Here is a 23,827-nt window from a genome sequence, read left to right as displayed (position 1 = left end):
TAAGGAAGAAAAAAAAGAATAAAATAATTACTTAAACAATCAAAGAGGGAGAAAGGAAGTCACACGAATCCTAAGCATGAAATAGTATCTTTGTAAGGAAATATTTTAGATTCTCGACGCGAATTCAAATATAATAAGATGAGCTTTAAGTATGGAGTATTTTCGTTAAGAAATGTTTCAGATTTTTCTATGCGAACTCAAATATAATCAGACCTCGAGAGAAATGATCTTGTACTTGAGCTCTAAGTACACAATATCTTTGTTTTCTTAACATTTTAGATTTTTCGACGTGAATTCAAATTTAGTCAAACCTCAAAAGAAATAAACCCGTATTCGAGTTATGAGTACGAAATATCTTTATTAAGAAACATTTAAGATTTAATCAAACCTCAAGAGAGATGATCTCGTATTCAAATTCTGACTACAAAATATCTTTATTAAGAAACATTTTAAATCTTTCGACGTGAATTCAAATTCAGTCAAACCTAAAAAAGAAATAATCTCATATTCAAGTTCTGAACTCATATCAAGCTTTAATATAAAATATAAAATACCGAACACCGAACAAAAAAGGAAAAAAGAACAAGAGAAAGAGGGGGAGACAATAGAGGGTGCATCCTTTCTATTAAAGTAAAAAAAAATAATACACTTGCTTTCAGTATCCTTTCTTTCTCAGATTCTCTTCTAACTATTTTTCTCTCCATGTATAAATAGAGAGACCCATCATTCTTCTTCAATCTTTTTTGCAGATTCTCATTTCAGCAGCAGCAGCAGCAGGTTCACATAATTTTGGTATTTTCTTGAGCTATTTGCTTATAGTTTTATCAGATTCAGCGATAAAAAGGGTTCTTTTATGTGTTTTTCTTTTTTGTTTTCAAGTTTTGTTCTTACCCAGATCGTGAAATCGATTGAATTATCTATGGTTGCTCTTTAATTTGAACCCCTTTTGATAAATTTGTTGATTTTGAAGAATTTTGTCCAGAAATTATGCTTCTTGGCGTCGTGTTTGATCTTAGTTGATGGTCTGTTTTATTTGTTTTTAGTTGGAATTGATTGAATTTTTTTGTTGTTGTTAAATTTTTAAGTTTGGGTAGTGGAAAAAGTGCTAGTATAGAGACCCTCTCAAAAAAAGATTATTTATTTAGCATTATTAGATGTTGGTTGCTTATTGATATGTTGTTCAGACTTTTCAAAAATGGTGTGTCGGAACTGTTACCTTTGTCAAAAAAAAATGGTGTGTCGGATTCTCAAAAAGTAGTGCAGTTTTGGAGGAATGTGACACAGGTGTGGCATTAATTGCTCTAGTTTTGTTAAAGCTCAAGTCTTTTCTTGTGTCTTTCCGAAATAATGGCACACCTGTGGGAAGCTACAATTGTGGCATTACTTTTGGAGAGCCTGAGCAACATAGCCAGTTTGTGATCTTATTTTTTGAGCCTATTTAAGTGTTTGAAGCTACAATTGTTGTTTCCTAGTTTAATTGCTCTAGTTTTGTTAAAGCTCAAGTATTTTATTGTGTCTTTCCAAAATAATGGCACACCCGTAGGAAGCTACAATTGTGGCATTATTTTAGGAGTGCCTGAGCAACATAGCCAGTTTGTGATCTTAATAGTGAGTCTGAGCAAGTGTTTGAAGCTACAATGTTGTTCCTAATTTAATTGCTCCAGTTTTGTTAAAGCTCCGAACCGCTATAGAAGCGAACGACTTGATCGCGAACTATAGTCTTTGTTTGTTCGACTGACCGATTCAAATCGATTGGGCTTCGTTCAAGTATTTTCTTGTGTCTTTCCAAAATAATGCTGCTATATAATAAAACAGAAAAGGGCTTGATGCTGAAATTTACCTTTGATTCGCGGAATTGTCCCAAGCTAGAGTTTGGTGCAGGATCGTTCTATGCATATCTGTTAAGATCTTTATGTTTAGTTCTGGACCGAAAATAGGTTCAGTGATAGTACCCACAGTTGGAAAAAATAGTGTTATCTCAAAAGGTAATATTCATTATTGATCTACTGTTAATGTCCATAACCAGAAGTGAATTTATAGCCTAAAATGGGGCACGTGAGCTTGTGCTCTTTCCGTAGAGCTAGGAATTTTTTCTATACATCACAAGAAGGCTAAATGGTGCACTTGGTTGAATGTTGAGTTATTTATCTAGAGGACTAGGGATCAATTCCTACTTAATACAAATTTCTGCTCTTCTTTTTAGTGGTGCACCATATTCTAGAAATCCTAGATTCGCCTTTGTCCTGTCCATAACATACAACTTGAATTCTATTATGTAAATTGATTTTCGGCCAGTGAATGACTATTATTATGAGATAATATTTCTAGTTAATCCTCTCTCATGGTCCATCTATTGAAGTCCTTGAATAGCCTTCAATTGACTTGAATGACATTTACAATATTCAAATGGTTACTTCCAGAAGTGAGCCATTGTCCATTATATTTTGTTGTCAGATGTTAGCATCTTTTCCCTTCTTTACTCCTATATATTCTCTGTGTGTTTCCACTTTGTTAAGTGTGAAAAATCAAGAGTCAATACTAAGAAACAAAATCTCTTCTTCTCCATTTCTTGAGTGCTGGATTTTCTTCTAAATAAATCTTTGTTAGTTTCTGCGCTCCTAGTTCTATACTAGAAGAGGTTATTGTGTCATAGGGGACAGTGTCTTTGACATGCCTCAAGCTTTGAAGAGTTCTCGACAGGTATCATGATCAAGTATTTTCCATAAGATTCCAACACCAATTCCAAAGCTTAAATGGTAGTAAAAAAGAAATACAAAAAGTTGAAGTTTTATTTTTCTGCTTTAAAGCTCAGAAGAGTTATTGGAACATTTCGCAGAAACATTGGCTAGCTATAAAAAGAAATGATTTTTATATTCTTTATTCATATTAGCACAGGAGGGTAGTCGATTCAGAAGACTTACAATCTCTAGATTTCAAATTTAACAAGCGTAGCTGAATATGTTAGAAGTAAAAGATCCATTCAAGTGATACCAACTAGCTGAGATTAAAATATTAGTGTGTGTGAGGAATCCTTTTATCTTGATTAGAGACTTGTATATCTATATATAAGAATAAATGTGAGATTTGAAGAACCTTTAGTTCAAGAGAACTTCTAATTTGCTTTATTATTCAATGTTAAATGAACTTGAATAGCATGTAATGATACAGAGATTCATATTTTCGAACCCAAATACTTTGGGGCGGAGGCTTAGTTGACAACTGCAGGAATTTTTACGTACTTAGATGTTGTTATTTGTACTTATAAATGAAAATGATGGAGAAGATTCATTTTTCATATATCTCATCTCGTAATTCTTATTATGGTTCAATGTGATGCATTTTGCTTTTGTAGGGACCATGATTAAGTTATTTAAAGTAAAGGAGAAACAGAGAGAGCTTGCTGAAAATGCAAATGGAAAGCCACCAATTAAGAAACAAAGTGCAGGAGAGCTGCGTCTTCATAAAGGTATTTCCTTTTCGCTTTCTCTGTAAAATCTTTTAAATCAAATAAGTACTTTAATCATTTCGTTTCATGCAAGGTAATTTCTTATTTCTTTTAGCATGCCAAATTGGTCAATTTAGATTTGATTAGCTAGGGTTTCATTTCAGCTGTGTGTTTACATTCCTTAGAGATCTTGAATTAAAAGATATATTTGTTCTTTTTCTCCATTGTGCCATTTTTCATTAAAGCTTACACTTTACTTGCGCTTTGCACTTAAAGCCCCAAGTCCCAACAGACCTTAGAGAATTTTTGTGCTTTTCGCTTTTGATAACACTGTGGTAGGCTGAAAAAATGGCAAGAGAGAATGTAGTGCTTTCTGATAAAAAAAAAATAAAAAAATGAGAAAATGTAGTACTTTACTGGAGGGGGTGGGAGTTGTTGATCTCAGGTATTTCACAAACAGTGCGTCCACCAGCTACAACTACAAGTTTACAGGCCCATGCTGTGTATTGCTAGAATCCAACGTGTGTGTCAAAGTGGATCCCTCTTAAGGTGGTTCTTTGTCACAGTCAAGGTAAGAAGTGGGAGGTTGGACCGTTGGAGGAGGGTTAGTGTAAATGGAGGCCAGAAGGCAGTGAAATTTGGAGTGCCCCCCAATTTCATATTTCATCATTCACGGGTTTCCCCAAATCTCCCATATATTGCTGTAGAGATTTGATGTGATTTATTGTCATTTCTATGTTGACTCCTTTTACTCGTATAGAGGCGAAAATTGTGTTATGTTTGACCATCCACTGTTGAAGATTGATGTTGCTTGAACATCTATATGTGACAGCTAACTGCATAAGACACTCACATATATTGAGAGTGAAAAGTGAAGATTGTTGTTGCTTGAATCTTGATGCAAAGCACTTTCTAGTGAAGGGGTTTTCTTAGTCTTTCTTTTGATTGATGAACTTTTTGACAGAAGTTCATGAATGATTGTATCAGTTCCTTCCTTCATTGCCCAATTTTCGGATTCATCATAGAATGTTTCCCCTTATAATAAAGAATCTATACAAAAGGGATTCATTTATTTTTCTTTGTCCCGAGTGGTTCTTTTCTCCGACTATTTATTTGTCTTCTATTTTTTTCCACACCAATGAAATTGTGAGATGGCCTTAACGTTTTTCTTGTTCCCTGTAGATATCAGTGAACTAAATCTACCTAAAACGTGTAGCATATCATTCCCTAATGGAAAAGATGACCTCATGAACTTTGAAGTCACCATTCGGCCTGATGACGGATATTATATGTAAGTAGTTTTGCTGAAACTATTCTCTCTCTTTAATGGAGTATATTCCTGAAAAACGCTTACTTCGACTTGGATATACCTTTCTGCTTTCGTATTTTATGGAAAATTGGTGCGCTTCAAGTTAGTTTTCCTCGGTGCTGATAACATACATTGTATTATTTGTTCGTATTCAGGGGTGGAACTTTTGTCTTCTCTTTCAGCATTTCTTCCATTTATCCTCATGAGGCTCCAAAAGTCAAGTGCAAGACGAAGGTGGGTAATGGTTTATAGCTTTTTCTATTCGACTCTTTTAATTTCTTGATGAATGAATTTCGATTCCAATTGTTTTATCCATTAGCTCTGGAAACTCGGATTTTGCAGGTTTACCACCCGAATATTGACTTGGAAGGAAATGTGTGTCTCAACATTCTTCGAGAAGACTGGAAACCTGTGCTCAACATCAACACAATAATCTATGGCTTGTATCATCTGTTCACGGTACTTTAACTTCCTTCTAGTTTGATGTAGTTTACACTACTCTTAAGTAGTTGGTAGTTATAACTTCCGATTCTGCAGGAACCCAATCACGAAGATCCCCTCAATCATGAAGCAGCTGCTGTGTTGAGTGACAACCCGAGCATGTTCGAGTCCAATGTCAGAAGGGCAATGTCTGGAGGATATGTAGGGCAAACGTACTTCCAACGCTGCATGTAACGTCTCAAATGCAGAATCAAATAGTTGATGATGATGATGCCGATACCGGAAGTTGAAGGCTCTCAAAGTCTGTAAAGTTGGACCAGAAAGAACCATTTTTACATGTGGTTATTGTGAAAAAGATTGAGTGCAAAATGTTATTAGACACATGCAAAACTTAAAACCTGCAGAAAGTTTTCTGTATGATATGAGTGTAAACTTTGCAACAGCTCATGCAAGGACTGAAGGTGTTAGAGACCTCTGCTTGGATGAATTTATGTTTTTGGTTATCTTGTGCTTCGATTATTGTATTATTTTGTGGTAGTAACTTTTTATATGACAATGTCATGCTATCTACAACATTTTGTCTTAGCTTCTACACTCCGTTGTTGCTCTTTTTCAAACTACTGTGTTGTTTTTATTTGAGTCGAGAGTCTATCGGAAATTACCTTTCTTTAGATCTTGTAGGGGTAAGGTCTGTGTATTTGCTATCCTTTTCAGACCCTATCATTGTGCATTTCGATTATCTAATCATATATATAAAGGAGAAACATAGACAAGGTGATGTGACACATCTCTATGGCCTCCATTCCTATTTATCTTTTTTCTTCTTTTTTTGGCTTTTTTTTTTCATTTCTTTTCATTAAATAATTTGTTTATTAATTAAAAAATTCAATCATATTTACTCTTCTAATTATATCTAATAAGTTACAGCAAAACCTCCATCTATCTACATTCCCTACTTAAATAATATGTTTCTTCAACTTATTTCTAATTATTCTTATTGTTTACACAATCTATAAATAACAATGTTCAATGTTCATTTTCATTTTCTCATTCTTTCTTTTTATTAGTATAGTTTTTTCCCTCTTTTTATTTTTTTTTCTTCATCTTTTATATCAATCATGTACTTAATAATGTCACCATATGGTCTTCATTTTGATAAAGATCATAGATATATTCTTCAAGAATAATCACATGGATGTTCACATTAGTTTGGTACAAGTTCATCAAAATGAAGAATGAAGATTTCATCAAGAAGATGGTCATTTTAGCACAAAAGTTTGAATGATTTCCAAATATTTTGAAGACTCATTCATGTATTGTTTGATTTCAATTAATATTATTCTATTCTTTTTTATTTTATTTTGATTAGATATATAATTTCATGTTATTCAACAAAAATTAAATTATGAAACTCTACTAATCATCATATTAGAAATCTCAATTAGCATTTTTTACTCATTTTACTTTGCTCTTCTTCTTCTTATTATTATTATTATGTGAATGAATGAAGATGAAACATTATACGATTTTATTTTTGTGTATATCTGTTTGTCAAGTTCTAATTAATATTTTAATTTTTGTCATAGTTGGAAGATATAATATTACGCATGATACATTTCTCATAGCTATTGCATATTGTTGCCCCTAAAAATATATGATATGGTTTGTCATATTAAAAAACAGTCACTAAAAAAATTAATAAATAAATAAATAAATTATCTTTTTAGTATTTTTAAAACTTTTAATTGATAAACAAATTATTTAATGAAAAGAATGAAGAAACAATTTTCCCTTAGTCACATTAATTATATTAAAACTAAAAAAAATGTTATTTCTTTAACTTCTCTTAATTATTGTAAATGAGAAACATAAAAAAAGTGATGTGACATTTATCTTTTGTCTCTTTTTTTGACCTTTTTTCTTATTTAAATTAACTATTTTTTGTAAAAGTAGTTAACTTAATTAAATACAAACAATTAATTATTAATGAAAGAACATTTACAACAAAAAACTCTTCACATACTAATTTATTAGGAGTAACTATCCATAACTCACACTTTCTAATTTCCACTCTTAATAAATTAATTTTCCATTTTATTTTCTTTTTTTAACCTTCTTCTAATTATAAATTTTAAAATAACAATTTCTTTAAAGAATATTTTAAGTTACTTTCTCTTAATTATTTAATTACAACCAATATATCTATCTATATATAAAGTTAAAATATTAGATATAAACAAGATAATGTGGTACCTTTCTGTATTTATCTTTTTTCTAAACTTTTTAGCATTTTCTTTATTTTTTTCACCGGTGTGATATTTTAAAAAATAATTACTCAATAGTATTATTCTCCATAATTCACATTTCTTGATCTCTGTAACTTCTATTTTTAATTGGTAATTAAAAATATTCATGACTTCAAAACCTTTCATGTGGATAACCCCCTAAATTAATTAATGTGCAAGTTATGTATTTTATCTTATCTTACTTAGTTGCTACAAGTAACAATTTTAAACTGAGGAGATTTTCTATAGAGTTTTGTATTTTATTAGCATTATTTTTTTATATATATATTATATATATTTATAAGAGTATACTAATAGTTTTGGTATATTGCCATCATTTTTTTTTTCGTTTATGTTGCTATTCTTTTTATCTTGAATGTTTGATTTTCATATTAGATTCACACTAGATTAAAAAAATTAAGTATAGTATATTATTAATTGAATAACGGAAAAGGGCCTAAAATACCCTTGAACTATTAGAAATGGTACAAAATTACCCTCCATCCATCTATTAGCCCTAAAATACCCTTGTTGTCTACTTTTAGGTCCTATATTGCCCTTTATTTTTAACGGTCCCAATTTAAACCCAATTAATAAATTTATTAATGGCGTGGTGATTTTCTATTGGCCAGCTTTAAATAATCTAAACTAATTGAAAACCTACTTATTCTCAAATTAGACCCAAATAAAATCTACCCACCCCCAAGTTCATTAAACCCATCTTCCTCACAGGCCTTTCTGAATTGAATCATGACCTTGAGTTTGAACATCTAAAAAGATATTTGATAAGAGATGTGCATAACTTGATCATTTTGTAAAGGTTACTGTTATTAGACATGGTGATGATACACACATTGGTTGATCATAAAGAGGTTGAAACAAGTTTTGAGTTCTTTCATTTTCTTTTTATGCTAGTCTGGAGGAACTCTAATTTATGGTAGACTCTGTATATGCTGTGAAATGGGTGTTTCGGTTTTAGCTTTTTCAGATAACAATATTGTTATATAGTTTTGTTGTTTACTTCTTAACTATTTAATTAAGCACATTGCTCAGATCTTAGTTACTTGTTTTGGAAGTCTAAGAAAGTGGTATGTATTCTATATTTTTGGGCAACGATTGCATAAATAAACAGAAAATCAAATTCAGTCAATGACACGAATTTCTCATCACCATTGCCCACTTATATTTGATGAGAATGAAACCAAATCTTTTGGATTACTTTATTTTGGATTCATTAGATAGATTCTACTCAAAAATTTGCTCAAGAAATATCATAATCTCCTTTATGTAAATTATCTAGGTTTTATTTCTTTTTCAAAGAATGTAGGTGTGATGAAAATAAGAAAAAGAAAAGGTTGTAGCTTTTATGCTCTATGATTTGCCATTTTGCTGTGAGGAAGACGATGATAAAAGATGGGTTGAATGAATTTGGGGCGGGTCTAATTTGGGAATGGGTGGGTTTTAAATTAATTTAGGTTATTTAAAATCTGACCAATAGAAAATTGTCACGTCATTAATGAATTTATTAATTGGGTTTAAATTGAGACCGTTAAAAATAAAGGGCAATATAGGACCTAAAGGTAGATAGCAAGGGTATTTTAGGGCTAATAGATGGATGGAGGGTAATTTTGTACCATTTCTGAGGAGATTTTCTATAGAGTTTTGTATTTTATTAGCATTTTTTTTTTATATATATTATATATATTTATAAGAGTATACTAATAGTTTTGGTATATTGCCATCATTTTTTTTTTTCGTTTATGTTGCTATTTTTTTTATCTTGAATGTTTGATTTTCATATTAGATTCACACTAGATTAAAAAAATTAAGTATAGTATATTATTAATTGAATAATGCAAATATGATATTCCTATTGGATTACTTGTGTAGTGTTGATATGATATCTCAATATACTGAAGATGATTTTCACCAAAATAAAAATCTACCGTTTATTATTTTACAAGCAACAGATTCTAAAAGATGTAATTTTTTAGATAAAATAATATGGTAAACATGACTTGAAATTAGTGATATATTTTCACTCTAGGAATTTTAGTAATATATATATATATATATGACGTGTTAAAAAAGTTAGAGAATGTAAATTCTGAATTTTATTAAATTATTGTTTATCTATTTATTTAGAGTAACTTTTTTCATAATTTTTTATGAACACCGTGAAATATAACTCCGTCCTAAAAATATAATTTAGAATTTATTGAAGATGCACAAACAAAAAACAAATTTTCTTGAAATTATTTTCCTTCCTTACACGTTTTTAAAGATAACATATCAAATAGATTATACGAAATCAACTATATTTAAAGTACTAAAAGCATAGGTAGTGGATTATAAGTTGAAATATAATTTATTGGGTTCAATGGTAATAATATTTGACTCAAAATATTTTTTTTAAAATTATTCATAAATCTAATGAGATCGGCGCGAAGCGCGAATGTATTTACTAGTTATTTTATAATAGTAAATGTTACATTTTTAATATGCATTGCCATCCTTTCTTTAACATTTTGTGTTGGCTTCTTTAGTCTGTTGTTTTTAGTTGAGTTGAGAGTCTATCGGAAATCTCTCTTTATCTTGTAGGGATAAAGTCTGTGTACTCACTATTCTTTTCATATCCTACCTATATTCATTTGAAGAAAAAAAGAAAAATATTGATTTCCTCAGCAAATAATTGATTATTTCCTACGTGGCAAATTTCTATTGGCTGGTTGACTGAATTTTAATTAATAATTAAAAGAGACAACTCTGCTAACAAATCATTTTGCAGAAGAAAGAGAAAAAAAAAGTGAAATAAAGAAGAATTGTTCCCCACCCACAAGGCCATAATCCCACAACATGTGCTTGGTTTTGTACAATTACTTAAATAATCTTACTATATATATTATTATATATGTATGACTTTTGATTTGATTAAAACTGAAATTCGAAATAATAATTTGACTTATATATTATGTTAATCTCAATTTATATACACTACCTTTATTTGTGATGTTTAAAAGTTAAAAGCGAATTTAAATAACATATTTATGTATTATATGTCTTTGATAAATTAAGGGTTGTTTAGTGGTTGATTAGAGTTATGCAAATATTAATAATATAAAGGTCAATAATGTAGATTTAATTATTCATATAGTTAGTTATTTAATTTTCTATCCAATATAAAGTGATAAGTAACTTATACATGTATTAATTATGCGAGATTGTAAAATTGGTAACCGAATAAATCACTTGATATACTGAATTTCATACATTACAACTAAAGTTCTACTTAATATGGTACTAGTTATCATGAGTTTGATACATAAATAATTCACTTCTTATTATTTACACGATCCTGTAATACATTAATAATTCACTTCTTTAACAACAATCATACAACCCGTTGGGGTTGTTTGGTAGTTGGTCAGAATTATACAGATTTAATTATGCTTATGTTACTTATGCGGTATTAATTATTTCGTCTTCTCATCCACATAAAATAATACACAAATTTCATTAGAATCAATGCATGTATTAGTCATGCAGGTTTTAAAATTACAAATCAAATATCTTATTAATTTTATACATGAATAATTTTTATAACTTATTAAAAAAATTAATAAGTGAATAAGTTGTTTCTTTACTAGCTACCAAACGACCCTTTGTTTATTACAAACTATATATACACACACTATATACTATATCTTTTTTTTTATTTCCCATTCGATACCAGTCTGACTATTTCGGATTCTTGTTAGGTAGGACCCCATACGATTTGCGTTGAATAGAATTTCATTCAGAGCAATGCCATCCACGGTACTACATCCATACTATTTCGGATTCCTGTTAAATAGGTGTCATTCGATTCACACCGAGTAGTATTTCATTCGGAGAATACCAGTCAGAGCAACCCCATCTATGATACCACATACTTACTATTTTAAATTAGCGTTCGGTAGGACGTTATTCGATTCGCGCTAAGTAGGATTCAATTTGAAGGATAGTAGTCAGAGCAACCCCATCCACGATACTATATCCTAACAGTTTTGAATTCACATTAAGTAGTACTCCATTCGATTCACGCTGAGTAGGATGGAGCAACCTCATCCACGATACCAAGTGCGTATGTGTACACAACACATACAAGACAACACCACTACCTATAGAGAGAAACATCAAAGATTCTTCTTTGCTTTGTTGAACGTCTTTCTCGTGAGTATAGTCTCAGACGTGTGTCTGCAACACTCCCCACCGCCCCACGCCACCCTACCCCCACCTGGGACCACCCCATTTTCTCTTCTTCTCATATACACACACACAGAGACAGAGAGAGAAAGAGAAAGCGCGCGTGTGTGAGAGAGAAAAAGAGAACAACAACAACAACAAAATCATGATGTGGGAAGCTGGAGAATCACCAGCATCTTCCTCCGCCGGTGCCGGAGCCGGTGGAAGTGGAGGTGCTGGAGTTGGTATACCGGAAAGTGGTGGTGGTGGTGGTGGGAGGAGGAAACCATCATGGAGAGAAAGAGAGAATAACAGGAGAAGAGAGAGGAGGAGGAGAGCTGTAGCTGCTAAGATTTATACTGGTTTAAGAGCTCAAGGAAACTATAATCTTCCTAAACACTGTGATAACAATGAAGTTCTTAAAGCTCTTTGTACTGAAGCTGGTTGGATCGTTGAACCTGATGGTACCACTTATCGCAAGGTTTTTTCGATTTTTCCCTCTTCAATTGATTGATTGTTATGTTAATTTCTGTGTTTTTGGTGAACCCCATTAGTGGGTTTTGCTTGGATTTGCTTAGATCTACAGGTTTTGTTCTTTTTGGATCTAGATTGTTTTTTCAGTGCATCTATTTTGATGGATTTTAGTATATATGAGCATCAATTTTAAGTTGCTAAGCTTCTGGATTTGCTGAATTTCTTTGTTTTGCTCTGTTCATTGTTCTTTTATGTTGGTTATTTTGAGAAATTAGAGTGATCTAGTGTATAGTTTTGTTAGAAAGTGGAAGGGGTTTTAGGGAGAAATGATTGAACTTTCCAGTTCAATTGTTGTTAATTTGGTAGTGGGAAAAGGGTGTCTTCATTTGGAGCTTCTGGGGGTGGAGTTGGATGCTTTCGAGTTTCGCCTTAGGCTATGTTGCTTGAACTCTTCAAAAATACCGATGGGTGTGTGTCGAATCCTCCAAGATCAGTGCATTTTTGTAGGATCTGCACAGGTACAACATTGAAGAGTCCGAGCAACATAGGCTAAGGTGATAGTATCCAGCTCCACCGCAAAAGCTCCAAATAAAAGGACCCTGTTTTTCACTACCAAATTAATAACAATTGAACTGGAACGTTCAAGCATCCCCCCCCCCCCCGATAAGTGTGTGTCGAATCCTCCAAGATGGCCTTAGGTGTAGCTCAATTGCTGTGCTTTTCTCTCTGAAAACTCAAATTTAATGAGAACTTTTGTGTTAATGTTTTCTGAGTTGTCGATATTAGTTTTGTGGTTTGGGATTTAGAACTTAAACAATAAGCAATGTTTGAGGTGAAGACATTTGCTGCTAGGATAATACGATCTTCCCGTTGGGTTGAGCGTTGGAGTAATTTCCTGTCTTGCCATGTTATCCTGCAAATTTACTCTCTGAAACTCAAATATCACTAAACTAAAGTGTGTGGCTTGGTTAACTTAACAATATGCAAAACTTGGGATCTGTTTTTGATACTGACTTTGTTTTAACTATTATGTGATTCAGGGATGCAAGCCAACCCCGATGGAGATTGGAGGCACTTCAACAAACATCACACCAAGTTCTTCACGGCATCCAAGTCCCCCGTCATCATACTTTGCTAGCCCAATTCCATCTTATCAGCCAAGTCCAACTTCCTCTTCTTTCCCCAGTCCATCCCGTGCTGATGCTAACATGTCATCACATCCATATTCTTTTCTCCATAATGTCATTCCTTCATCCCTTCCTCCATTACGAATATCAAACAGTGCCCCTGTAACGCCACCACTTTCATCACCAACTAGGCATCCCAAGCAAACATTCAATTTAGAGACTTTGGCCAAAGAATCAATGTTTGCTTTAAACATCCCTTTCTTTGCTGCTTCAGCCCCAGCAAGCCCAACTAGGGGTCAGCGTTTTACTCCTCCAACTATACCCGAGTGTGATGAATCTGACTCATCTACCATTGATTCAGGCCAGTGGATCAACTTTCAAAAGTACACGGCAAACGTTCCACCTTCTCCAACATTTAATCTTGTAAAACCTGTGCCTCAGCCACTTCGTCCTAATGATATGATCACAGACAAGGGTAAGAGCATAGACTTCGACTTTGAAAATGTATCAGTCAAGGCATGGGAAGGGGAAAGGATTCACGATGTAGGATTCGATGATCTGGAACTCACACTTGCAAGTGGCAATGCTCGCATATGATTGAGATTCTCTGATTTAGTTAACTGATGAATCACTTTGCATTCCAGTGGATTATTCGAGCCTCATCTGGTGAGATATTGCACAAACGTAGAGCTTGCATAAATTGCTTCTTAGGATGGATTGGATTTTCTCTGTTGCTATTTACCTTATGTATAACATTCTTTCCCCTTATTTGCAAAGCCCCCTTCAAAATTTATACAGGTCTTATCACAAGCATTTCGTGTAGATATATGCTTTACTTCTATGGTTGAGAATCATTTTCTTCATTGTAGACTAGATGGAGCTTCTTCACAACTATGAACTATCCACATTTGTCTATTAGAACTCGTTTTTTTTTTTCCTTTCTATTGGAACTAGCTTCAATTGAAGTCGATGATGTACCTTGTAGTCTCTCTGATGTTTTTCGTGCACATCATGAAGACATGAAACGCGTTACAGTTTATACATTCAAGATTTTGTGTTGTGTCTAGTTGAAGATATTCTTGCTGTATTTTGGCCTAATAGCAAGATGCAGGAGGTAATGGATCTTGTTATCAGATTGTAAGGATTGGGCTCTGATAAGATGGCCAACCAAATGGTTATGTTTCATTCCAATTTTGTGATGTCTCTAAAGACACAAGCTAAAAATGACTATATTCACCAGAAGGTACAAGTAGCACACATTGAAAATAAAATGAGAAAACGTCACTTGAGATGGTTTGGCAATGTCCTGAGTCGAGACCTAAAATCACATGGAAGGAAGGAGTTGTCTCGAATGACCTATAATCTTTTTAAAGACATGTAGACTCAATGAAAGGCAGGACACAATCAAAGATAGTTATGTCAACTACTATTTGTTAGTGTACAAAGCAAATTTTATCGTTATTTATTTGAGACTGAAGCGTAATTAATGTTATTATAATTATCAAGTTAGTTCATACTCACTTATTAAAGTCAAGGTATAGAAAAAAATCTGACAAAACATTGTTAGATGACAACAAAAAAAAAGAATTTCATTCAGAAAATCTTTTCGAAATAAAACACAATTACAATAGAATTAATCCAAGACCAACAATACCAAGTCCCAATTATTATTTGGTGACTTCACATGTATTTTTTCCTTCCCTCACTACTGGTAAAACTAACAAAAAATAAAATGAAAAAACAATAAAAATACGTTTTAATAATATTGAAATTCTTGCATCCATAATTACCCAATTTTTTGCATGAAAAAACTTTTCACAAGATATGCAAATTCCTTGTAACACAAAAAACCACATTACTTCACATGTTGATTTTAAACATAAACCACATGTAATATAATAAAACATTAGTTCATGCATTATAGCTGAAACCACAAATGTACTCACAATTGCTAATAAATTTGATGTATTTTTACCCAAAAAACTCAAATTCTTCAAAGCTTCATTTGTTGGATCATAAATTGTCAATCTCAACATTTTCGATGAGTATCGATTCCATCTCTTTCCCCAGAAATCTCGAAAAGATGTAGCTAAATACGGTTGCTTAAAAATCTCCTCCACCTCATACCTTTTGAAAATATTTATGTCAAAAATCTCATATTTCCGACTAACATCCCTTGGAATTTTTAGGTCAGAAATTAACTCGTCAGAAATTTTTCTGATGGAATTTTCTTCAGAAATCTCATATTCTCGATCCACAATTTTTACGTCATAAATTGGTTTATTGAAAGTATTTCTGACAGATTTTTCATTGAAAATCTCATATTTCGAAATTTTGAGTGGGAAAATGGAAATGAGTATAAAGTCAATAGGATTTTTGCAAAGGGAAAGAGGGCCTTTGTTGAAACAAAAGAGAATGAGTTTGAAAGAAGTAATCCATGTAATGAAAAAAGACAAAATGCCTCTAAGAAATGCAAATGAGAAACACCAAGGGAAAAAATACAAAATGTAAAAAATTGGTGAAAGTGCAAGTATTCTTGGAATGCCTTTTGGGAATTTTGGAATTAAGAAATAAGAATAATTTAATGATAAAAGTAGAACGAAAAGCACTATGAAAGGATTTTCCAAGAATTTGATGATCATAATGTTGTAATATTCCATTTTTTGGTTTAATAGAGAATTCTACTTGAAGTTATATAGAATTCAACGTTTAGGGTTTCTAGCATTAAGGGTGTGGTTGGTAGGAAGGAAAAATAGTTGAATTTCTTATGTTCGGTACATAAATAAAAATTATTATTATTAAAGTCTTTGTATATAATCCAGACAAATATCTTTATTACGTCTTAAGGAAATTATCTTACATGTTGTCATTTTTTTTTAATGTTGGAGAGGCAGTGCTTGGTCTCCTAATCTAGTATTAGTTAATATTTACATAATATACCTTATTATTCATTTTTTCACTATTATATTGTTATACATGTAATTTTATTTTCCCCGTTTATCTTGTTATTCTACCATTGTTATTTTCTTTTCAATTCAGATTTGATTACACTTCTTTTGAGCTAAGGATCTATTAGAAACACCCACTCTACGCCCACAAAGATAGAGACTAAGGACGGTATATGTACGTCCTATTTTTTGAGATTCAACTTATAAAACTACACTAGATATATTTTCATTATTGTAACACATAAATATCCTACAATGTTTAATAACCTTACCAAACTTCTATTTTTTCATTTATTTCAGTAGTTCAATGTATTAAAAGCTAACTAAGCACATTTATGAATATTTAAACCAGTTAGTTGAGAAGCTTAAATTCAGGCTTTATTCTATTATATGATTTTATATGATCTAATTAATCGACTAGAGAAAAAGCTATACGTCTAGTAGAACACGATAATTTCGGTCAAAATCGTAAACTCGTGTTAAGGAATCCACTTAATATATTTAACATAATTTATCAAAACTCAATAATTTATTCTTTTTATGATTCACAACTCATTAACTCGCGATTCTTATTCTGCCTCTATGATAAAATGAGATTTAACTTGAAACAAAAAAAACATATCATCAAGAGTATATATATATATTATTATTAATAATAATAATATTATTATTTATTATTATATTATAAGTAGGAAGGTGCTTAGTCTAAAGTTGGATTACGAAAATGCCCTTCAACTTTTTTATTATCATTATCCTATTATTATTATGTAACTTGTCAAAACTTCAACGGGCCTGGTTCAAATAAGTTAATGGGCTGAAAAAACATGGACCAGCTAAGGTCCGTTATTTGCGCCCCGGCCCGGGGCCAGGCCCAATTTTGTCTTCTAGGCCTTTTTTGGTGGGTTAACCCGGTCCGATAGGCTAAGTTCGGAACTTTGATACCAGTTACTGCTTAAATTCCATTAACTTCAAACATGTCATGTCTGAAGTTAGGTTTTTACAAGAATGTGTGAAGTTTAATATGCCAATTAGAAATAGTTGAACGTCAATCATATGTACATGAACTTGAGTTCATGTTGAAATGCTTGAAGTTTCGATAAACATCAAACATACCATGTTCAAAGTTTAACATGACAAACAAAATTCTTAAACTTTAGTCATAGGTGCATGAATTTCTAGTTGAAATGCTTAAACTTTAGTCATATGAAATGTTCAAACACCGCATGTCCCCTCCCCCCCACCCTCATTATATACTAACCAATTTCAATTCTTTTTTTTTCTTTTGTTAATCATGGTGTCCAGACCAATTTGAGCACACCCCGACTAATTTCACTGGATACTTGACACCTCTTACTAGCAATAGTTATTAGGCAACTCCGCTTACCACAACTAGGACATATGAGAAAAAAATTACCTCATGGTTTTGATCTCTGCTAAAATTTGAACTTGAGACCTCATAATTCTTAATCGACTTCATTGATCACTAGGTCATACCCCTTGATACAAAACAATTTGAATTCATATTGTGATGCATAAACATTTGCCTTGTGATTGGCATAAGCATTATATACATATGCCTTTTGAATCCACATTCTTTGATATGTAAGCTTAGTTGTTCATCCTTCTAGCTAAAAAGACACTATCAAAATTCAAAAACTAGTCCCACAAGCATCTCCATTTCATGTTGATACAACAACTCACTTCTAATTGTTGACAAACTTGCTCAAAAAAACCATATTACATACACTGAAATCATGTCATGTTACAAATACTACCACTTCCTAAGCATCATGACCTTAATAACAACATTTTCTGTTCCAACAGATTCATTGAAAAGTGTCTATTATCTTTTACCTTTCCTTCAGAGACCTGTTGCTAGACTTTCTTAACTCCCAAGATGGTAAGCAGCCTTTCAAAGGTGATTGTAGAAATAACGAAGATGTCGATAACTGCCTTTGTCTTGTTGAGATTGAAGAAAGACAGCTGAATGCACTTCTTAGCCTTCTTCTTTCAGTAACATATTCTGGGCCATTAGGGTCATGTTCTATGGCGGCAACTTTCAGAGCCTCGGGTAGCATGCAGTTGAATGATGAACCTATGTACACGGAAAAGGAGAAAATGAGGCATATCATACAAAATCCTTAATAAGCTCGAAAACCATGAGATAACCAGACAAAATTTTCCTTTTCAGAACTTTTATACAGGAGGGGGCGTGATGGGGTGGGGTGGGGTGGGGGATTGAGGGTAGGAAGAAGACAATCAACGTGGAATGTCATTTATGGAACTTGTTTTCCTATTCCAACAACGAGATCATGATTTGTAAGAAACTTGTTTTCCTAGAGAAAATGTTCTCGAAAATATTTTGACCAACCAAACATAGAAAAATAGAAAAACATTTTCCATATAATATTCTCCCCCGTACCAAACACAATCGGATGGTCATTATGAAGCGCATTATTATGAGGCTAGTTCTCCGAGACCAAGTCCATAGATAAATCTAGAGACAGATGTTTGTAGGCACTATTAGTTGTAGTTATTGCTAATTAAAGAGAGGTGGAATGACAGGATTACCTAATTTTGCAAGTCGGTTTACCCACTTTGGAGTCTTTTTCCCAGTGAGCTTGTAGCATGTATCGTTGCAAAAATGGTTGCAGTTCTTCGAAATCAAATGATATGTGTCACCATTATAGTTAGCAGCTTGACGTTCGATAAACTCTCTAACCTGACAGGGATCCAACTTTGTAACCCCAATGAATATGGACTTCCTAAACTTGAACCCTGGGCATTGTCGTGGTTCAACTTCAAAGACACCACTGCTTGAATAGTCATGAGCTCCAAATGCATATTCTACACCATGAACTGTAAAGTATGGGTCAGTTTTACTAAACGTATAAAAATATGAGACGCCAAATAGTAATACAACTAATTCAGACACAGATCCACTCATAGTTCTCCTTTTCCCATGTAAAGTTTCACATAGGGCTTACTAGTTCTCATAAAACTATTAAGACGCAATGGTCAACCGTTAACACTTCTTCGGGATTCCCCTGTCGGAATGTCCCACATAAGGCTTTCTCAAGGGGATTAGAACCAAAATAGGAGTCAAAATAAGATGCAGAAAAGACTTTTTTTTGATGTTCTGTAAATGAACGAATTTGGAATAACAAAAATGTGGAAAACTAATATATCTGTTACACACTCCATAACTTTCTAATCCCTCAAATTTAAGACCATTGTCTACATGTTTCCATGTTGGAGCCAAGATATTATATAGTCATCAAAAGCTTCTCTTTAGTGGCAACCAATACAACCTCCCGTCAAGAAACACAAGAAAGAAACTGATACAACCGTACAAATCAAGAAAGAAACATGCACTTAGACTTGTTAAGTTATTTAATGATAACAAGATAGTTTTCGATGAGTCCATGATTTGGTTCAGAGGAATCTCTCTTGCCATCAAAAAGCTTAAAGTACTTTTGAAGTTCATCACTCCACCCAATACAACTTTAGAAGAATTTTACCAATTCTTTGGACTCGACTCAAAGAATTTGTAGAAAATGTAACCAGGTAGCATCATTTTGGGGACATTAACGGCAGCAAACCATGGGAAATTTCAGAAAGCACCTGAGATGTATTGTGAGGCACTAGAATCCTTAATGGCTCCTGTGTCGCTACATTATATGTTTAAGACCAAAGAACGGAGAGCAAACTTGACTTATGTTCCACTAACTTCAGACTTGAACTAGACTTCCCACTTTAAGCTAGACTACCAATACTAATTAAATGCATCTATCTGTTCTTGAATGAAATAAACCACATTTACAGGTTGGATTCTACATGGATATATCCAAGATACAAGTTTCGTTTCTGAATCTGAACACAAGACTACTAATTAGCTAAAACACAAGTCAAGATAGACAAATTAATTCATCGGGTGATGAAACATACCACAGTATATTGGATCAAACAAAACTAGGAAAAGCAATATATAAGGCAAAAATCCCAAAAGAACTGTATCTCCAAAAATAGGAGCAACATATCGATATCAAAAAATGGATATCGCTGTGTACATTGACACACAAATAGCCGTGAATAACAAAAAAAGAAGTGAGATGGAAAATCTAACAAGACTGTACCTTCCACACCAGAATGAAAAATACCAAGGCCAACCCAATATACATAGCCGTTCATAGGAGTCAAGTCATACACATTGAGATAAACAGGTGTGTCACCAGGACCATATCGATCTGATTTTGATTTGGGGAGCAAACAAAAATGTGCTGCTGATTTGGTCTTCAAATTGAGAGACGAAATTGATTTCCATCCTTTCTTTGGTTTTGTGGTCATTTTCCTTTCACTACTGAAATTAAGGTTCACTCAAGGCCCACCGGCCTCTTGATCTCTGCATGAACCAAGCAGCATAAGGAAACTTCAGGAACTTTATGAATCCAGAAAACCGAAGAAAGAAACTTTTAAAAAATGAAAAATCAGAATAAAATTAAGTAAAGAAAGAACATAGAACAAGAAAATGAGAAAGTGAAACCACGGAAAGTTCAATAATCATGGCTGTTAGATCACAATATCTCAATATGGTCGTATGCTGAATGTGAAAACCCTGCACTAGATAATGTTAGGCATGTAATACTATCGGTGACATGCTTTACAACACTGTGCTTTATCTCCGCAACTATAGATCATATCATTTATCACTAAAACAAGCCCAAAAAAATTACTTTTGTCACCTAATAAAACTCATAGTAGTTGACCATTGGATTACTAGCTTCCTTCAGATTTTACAAGTGAGTTATAGTTCTCATTCAACAACATACCATAATTGGTTTATTGTACTAACTACTAAGCTATATCACGTGCCTTAGCACTGATAGCCAGGAAACAAAATTTTAAACTATTCAGGTAAAGTTTTGGCATTACACTGACATTGTATTGCCCTGGTATTTCTTTCCTGATCTAAACAACTTTGAGTACAACGTAGGGAGACTTGAGAAGAAGCGTAATCATCAGCAAAACCCAATGGAGCACGTGTTGTTGATTAGAATTATATTTGAATAAGGCTTGCGAGAGATTTAATGATACATTCTATAAGAAGGTAGAGAACCAGAGAGATGATGTATCTAAACTATAAACTATTCGCTTGATGTCATTTTACTCCCATCCCTCCAAAAAACAACTTTGATGAGCATGAGATCATCATCCGCATTATATGCCTTGCCTTCCAAACGACGTTTTCTATCCAACTTCACACCAGATCATCAACACCATCACATGCAAGGTAGCACACAGCACTAATTGTACAACAGCACTTTTGACTTGCTGAGAACAAGTATCATGCAATATAAAAACTCTATTTCCTTTTTGCAGTAAGGTATAAAAGTGTTCTTTTGATAACAGTGTATTTCACTTATCAAGTTAGCTGGTTTGTGATACCCCGCTTGACCCTTTGAGAATATAGAGTAATCTGCTTGTGCAGCTTTCCTGGTGAAATAGCCCCTAGTCTAACTTCTCAACCTTGAAATCTTCAATAATAGATTAAGTGCTCGACAGAAGGGGCTAAATGTTGGTAATCAACGAACCTTGAAATGTTCAATAATAGATTAAGTGCTCGACAGAAGGGGATAAATGTCGGTAATCAACGCCAAGGAAATTTCCTATAAGGAATATAAGAATGAATCTTCAGAAGGGAGAAAGAGGATGAGAGGGACAAAAAGAATAGAATATACGATACTTGTCTCTTTCAACTTCAAAGAGAAGTCCACTAAATGTATGAGTGGGGAACAACTAATGTATACTATAATCTGTAGCGTGCATCCAGTAATGTTTTTTTCTTTAATCTACTTGTAGTTTTTTAAAAAGTCAAAGTTCAATTTCAAGGGAGAAATACAATATCTATTCATCAGCCAATATAAGGGATAAATTTGCTAATTTAGAAACATATATGCACAATCAACTATCTGGCAGCTACAATTGCGAAGAGATATGCATAAGAAAACACTTTCTGTTCGGGGTTTACCCTATGCGCACCCAAAGGGTAGCGGCTCCGGGTTCCCTTGTCATCAAAAGAGAAAACAGTTTTGTTCATTTAATATAACTGTTGTCACTTGAACATATATTTCCAGATAAACCATTACTGCCTTGAAACATAAGTCAAATTCAACTCAGTTGAGAAAAGGAAACTAAGTTGACTCTTCTTCAGCTCTAACAATCTCGCTAATGGTTCCAATAGAAAATCTGTTAAGTTCCTAATTAATCATTTCTCATAAATGTACATGCTTTACGCTAAGGATCTACGTAAATTTTATAAGAAGCCTTCTGCTCACATCCTTTCTTGGATAGCGAACAAATCCTGGTTCAAAAGATGAATATAAATTCAAGAAACCAAACAAATTGCCAAATATAGATATCAAATGGAAAATGCGAAAACCAAACAAATGTTCGTTTGGAAAGGACTTCGAAAGGGTAATAACAACATCTCTTACCTAATTTTTTCCAAAAAAAAGAGTTAAAATAAAATCCTTACCCCGCGATAGAGGATTCGAAGTCCAAGTCAAAAGCAAGGAAAGTGAACAGATTGAATCAAATGTCAATCATTATGCAATTGTCAACATCCATAGAAACACATAATTCTATTTTGCTCCAGATGTGCCAAGCAGAATAAATTACTACTAATTCAACATCTATACAAACAAACACATAATTATATATTACTCTAGGATGACTACTAATTCAACAAAAACCAACTACTACATCTCTAGACATGTAATCGCCGCCACATCGAAGCTAATTACATTTACTACTTTACCCCTCAAACCATAACCTATTTCTCTAACTCATCTGCTTAAATTCAAAGGTTTTACAACAAAACTCAATTCTTTCAAACTTTTCATCCAAACCCCATGTCTTAAAATGCTATTTTCCCCACACACATAAGGAAACCACCAAAAATTTCTCATTAAACACACAATTTGCATATTTATGGAAAACCCAATGAAAGAAAAAAGGAAACTAAAGCAATCAGGCTAAATTAGCAAATCCAAACTTATAAAAATACCAGTTATACATCAGATCTTGCAGCAAGATTGAAACTTTGAAGCAATTCTTGAACAAACACAAACTTTAGCCAAGAATTAAGAGAAAAAGATCCAATCTTTACACAACAACAACAAAGGGAAATCTTTTTCAAGAAACAACAACAAAAATTCAAGAAGAAGAAAGACTTACATATAGACATTAGTAAAAAAGATTGCAAAGACAACAGCTTGTTTGCTTTCTCTAAGCATGTATACACAAACAATTCTTCTGTGAAGACGGGAGAAAGACAGATCACCCTTGAAATGAGGCTAATTGTGTCTCTGTCCAAGTGTTATTAACACATACATAAATAAAACAAAACCCCAGTAAATTAAACTTCAAGAAAATGTTGTTTGAGCAACAAGTGTTAATACAATTTTGCTCACAAGTAAAATTTCTTTTGAAGAGAACACAGATTTCAGCAGCTAAAGCAGAAACTGACAGAAGGGAAGGGGGACACACACGCCCACACAAGTCTCTGTCCCTCT

At 33.0% G+C, this 23,827-nt stretch overlaps 4 protein-coding genes across 4 annotated transcripts; 2 read left to right on the top strand and 2 right to left on the bottom strand.

Moving 5' to 3' along the window:
* Positions 1–645: 645 nt before the first annotated feature.
* Positions 646–5,780, top strand: LOC125862002 (NEDD8-conjugating enzyme Ubc12-like). Its single transcript, XM_049541968.1, has 6 exons — positions 646–792; positions 3,353–3,466; positions 4,628–4,736; positions 4,910–4,988; positions 5,097–5,213; positions 5,292–5,780. Exons 2-6 carry the CDS (start codon positions 3,358–3,360, stop codon positions 5,427–5,429), a joined length of 552 nt encoding a protein of 183 aa, XP_049397925.1. The 5' UTR covers positions 646–792; positions 3,353–3,357; the 3' UTR covers positions 5,430–5,780.
* A 5,943-nt stretch (positions 5,781–11,723) lies between these two features.
* Positions 11,724–14,239, top strand: LOC125862215 (protein BRASSINAZOLE-RESISTANT 1-like). The gene is made up of 2 exons (XM_049542240.1): positions 11,724–12,185; positions 13,219–14,239. The coding sequence occupies exons 1-2, from the start codon at positions 11,871–11,873 to the stop codon at positions 13,900–13,902; spliced, it is 999 nt and encodes a 332-aa protein (XP_049398197.1). The 5' UTR covers positions 11,724–11,870; the 3' UTR covers positions 13,903–14,239.
* Positions 14,240–14,952: 713 nt separating this feature from the next.
* On the bottom strand, positions 14,953–16,066 carry LOC125862562 (acyl-CoA--sterol O-acyltransferase 1-like). The gene has a single exon (XM_049542670.1). It carries the CDS (start codon positions 15,963–15,965, stop codon positions 14,973–14,975), a length of 993 nt encoding a protein of 330 aa, XP_049398627.1. The 5' UTR covers positions 15,966–16,066; the 3' UTR covers positions 14,953–14,972.
* A 1,906-nt stretch (positions 16,067–17,972) lies between these two features.
* LOC125863017 (deSI-like protein At4g17486) lies at positions 17,973–23,827 on the bottom strand. The gene is made up of 4 exons (XM_049543152.1): positions 23,490–23,827; positions 20,390–20,655; positions 18,825–19,112; positions 17,973–18,348 (listed from the first exon to the last, which is right to left on the bottom strand). The coding sequence occupies exons 2-4, from the start codon at positions 20,598–20,600 to the stop codon at positions 18,104–18,106; spliced, it is 744 nt and encodes a 247-aa protein (XP_049399109.1). The 5' UTR covers positions 20,601–20,655; positions 23,490–23,827; the 3' UTR covers positions 17,973–18,103.

Source organism: Solanum stenotomum, chromosome 4 (genome assembly GCF_019186545.1).
Source record: "Solanum stenotomum isolate F172 chromosome 4, ASM1918654v1, whole genome shotgun sequence".
In the NCBI taxonomy this organism is placed as follows: Eukaryota; Viridiplantae; Streptophyta; class Magnoliopsida; order Solanales; family Solanaceae; genus Solanum; species Solanum stenotomum.
The sequence above is the reverse complement of the archived record's forward strand: the minus strand, read 5'-3'. Positions and strand labels throughout refer to the sequence as shown.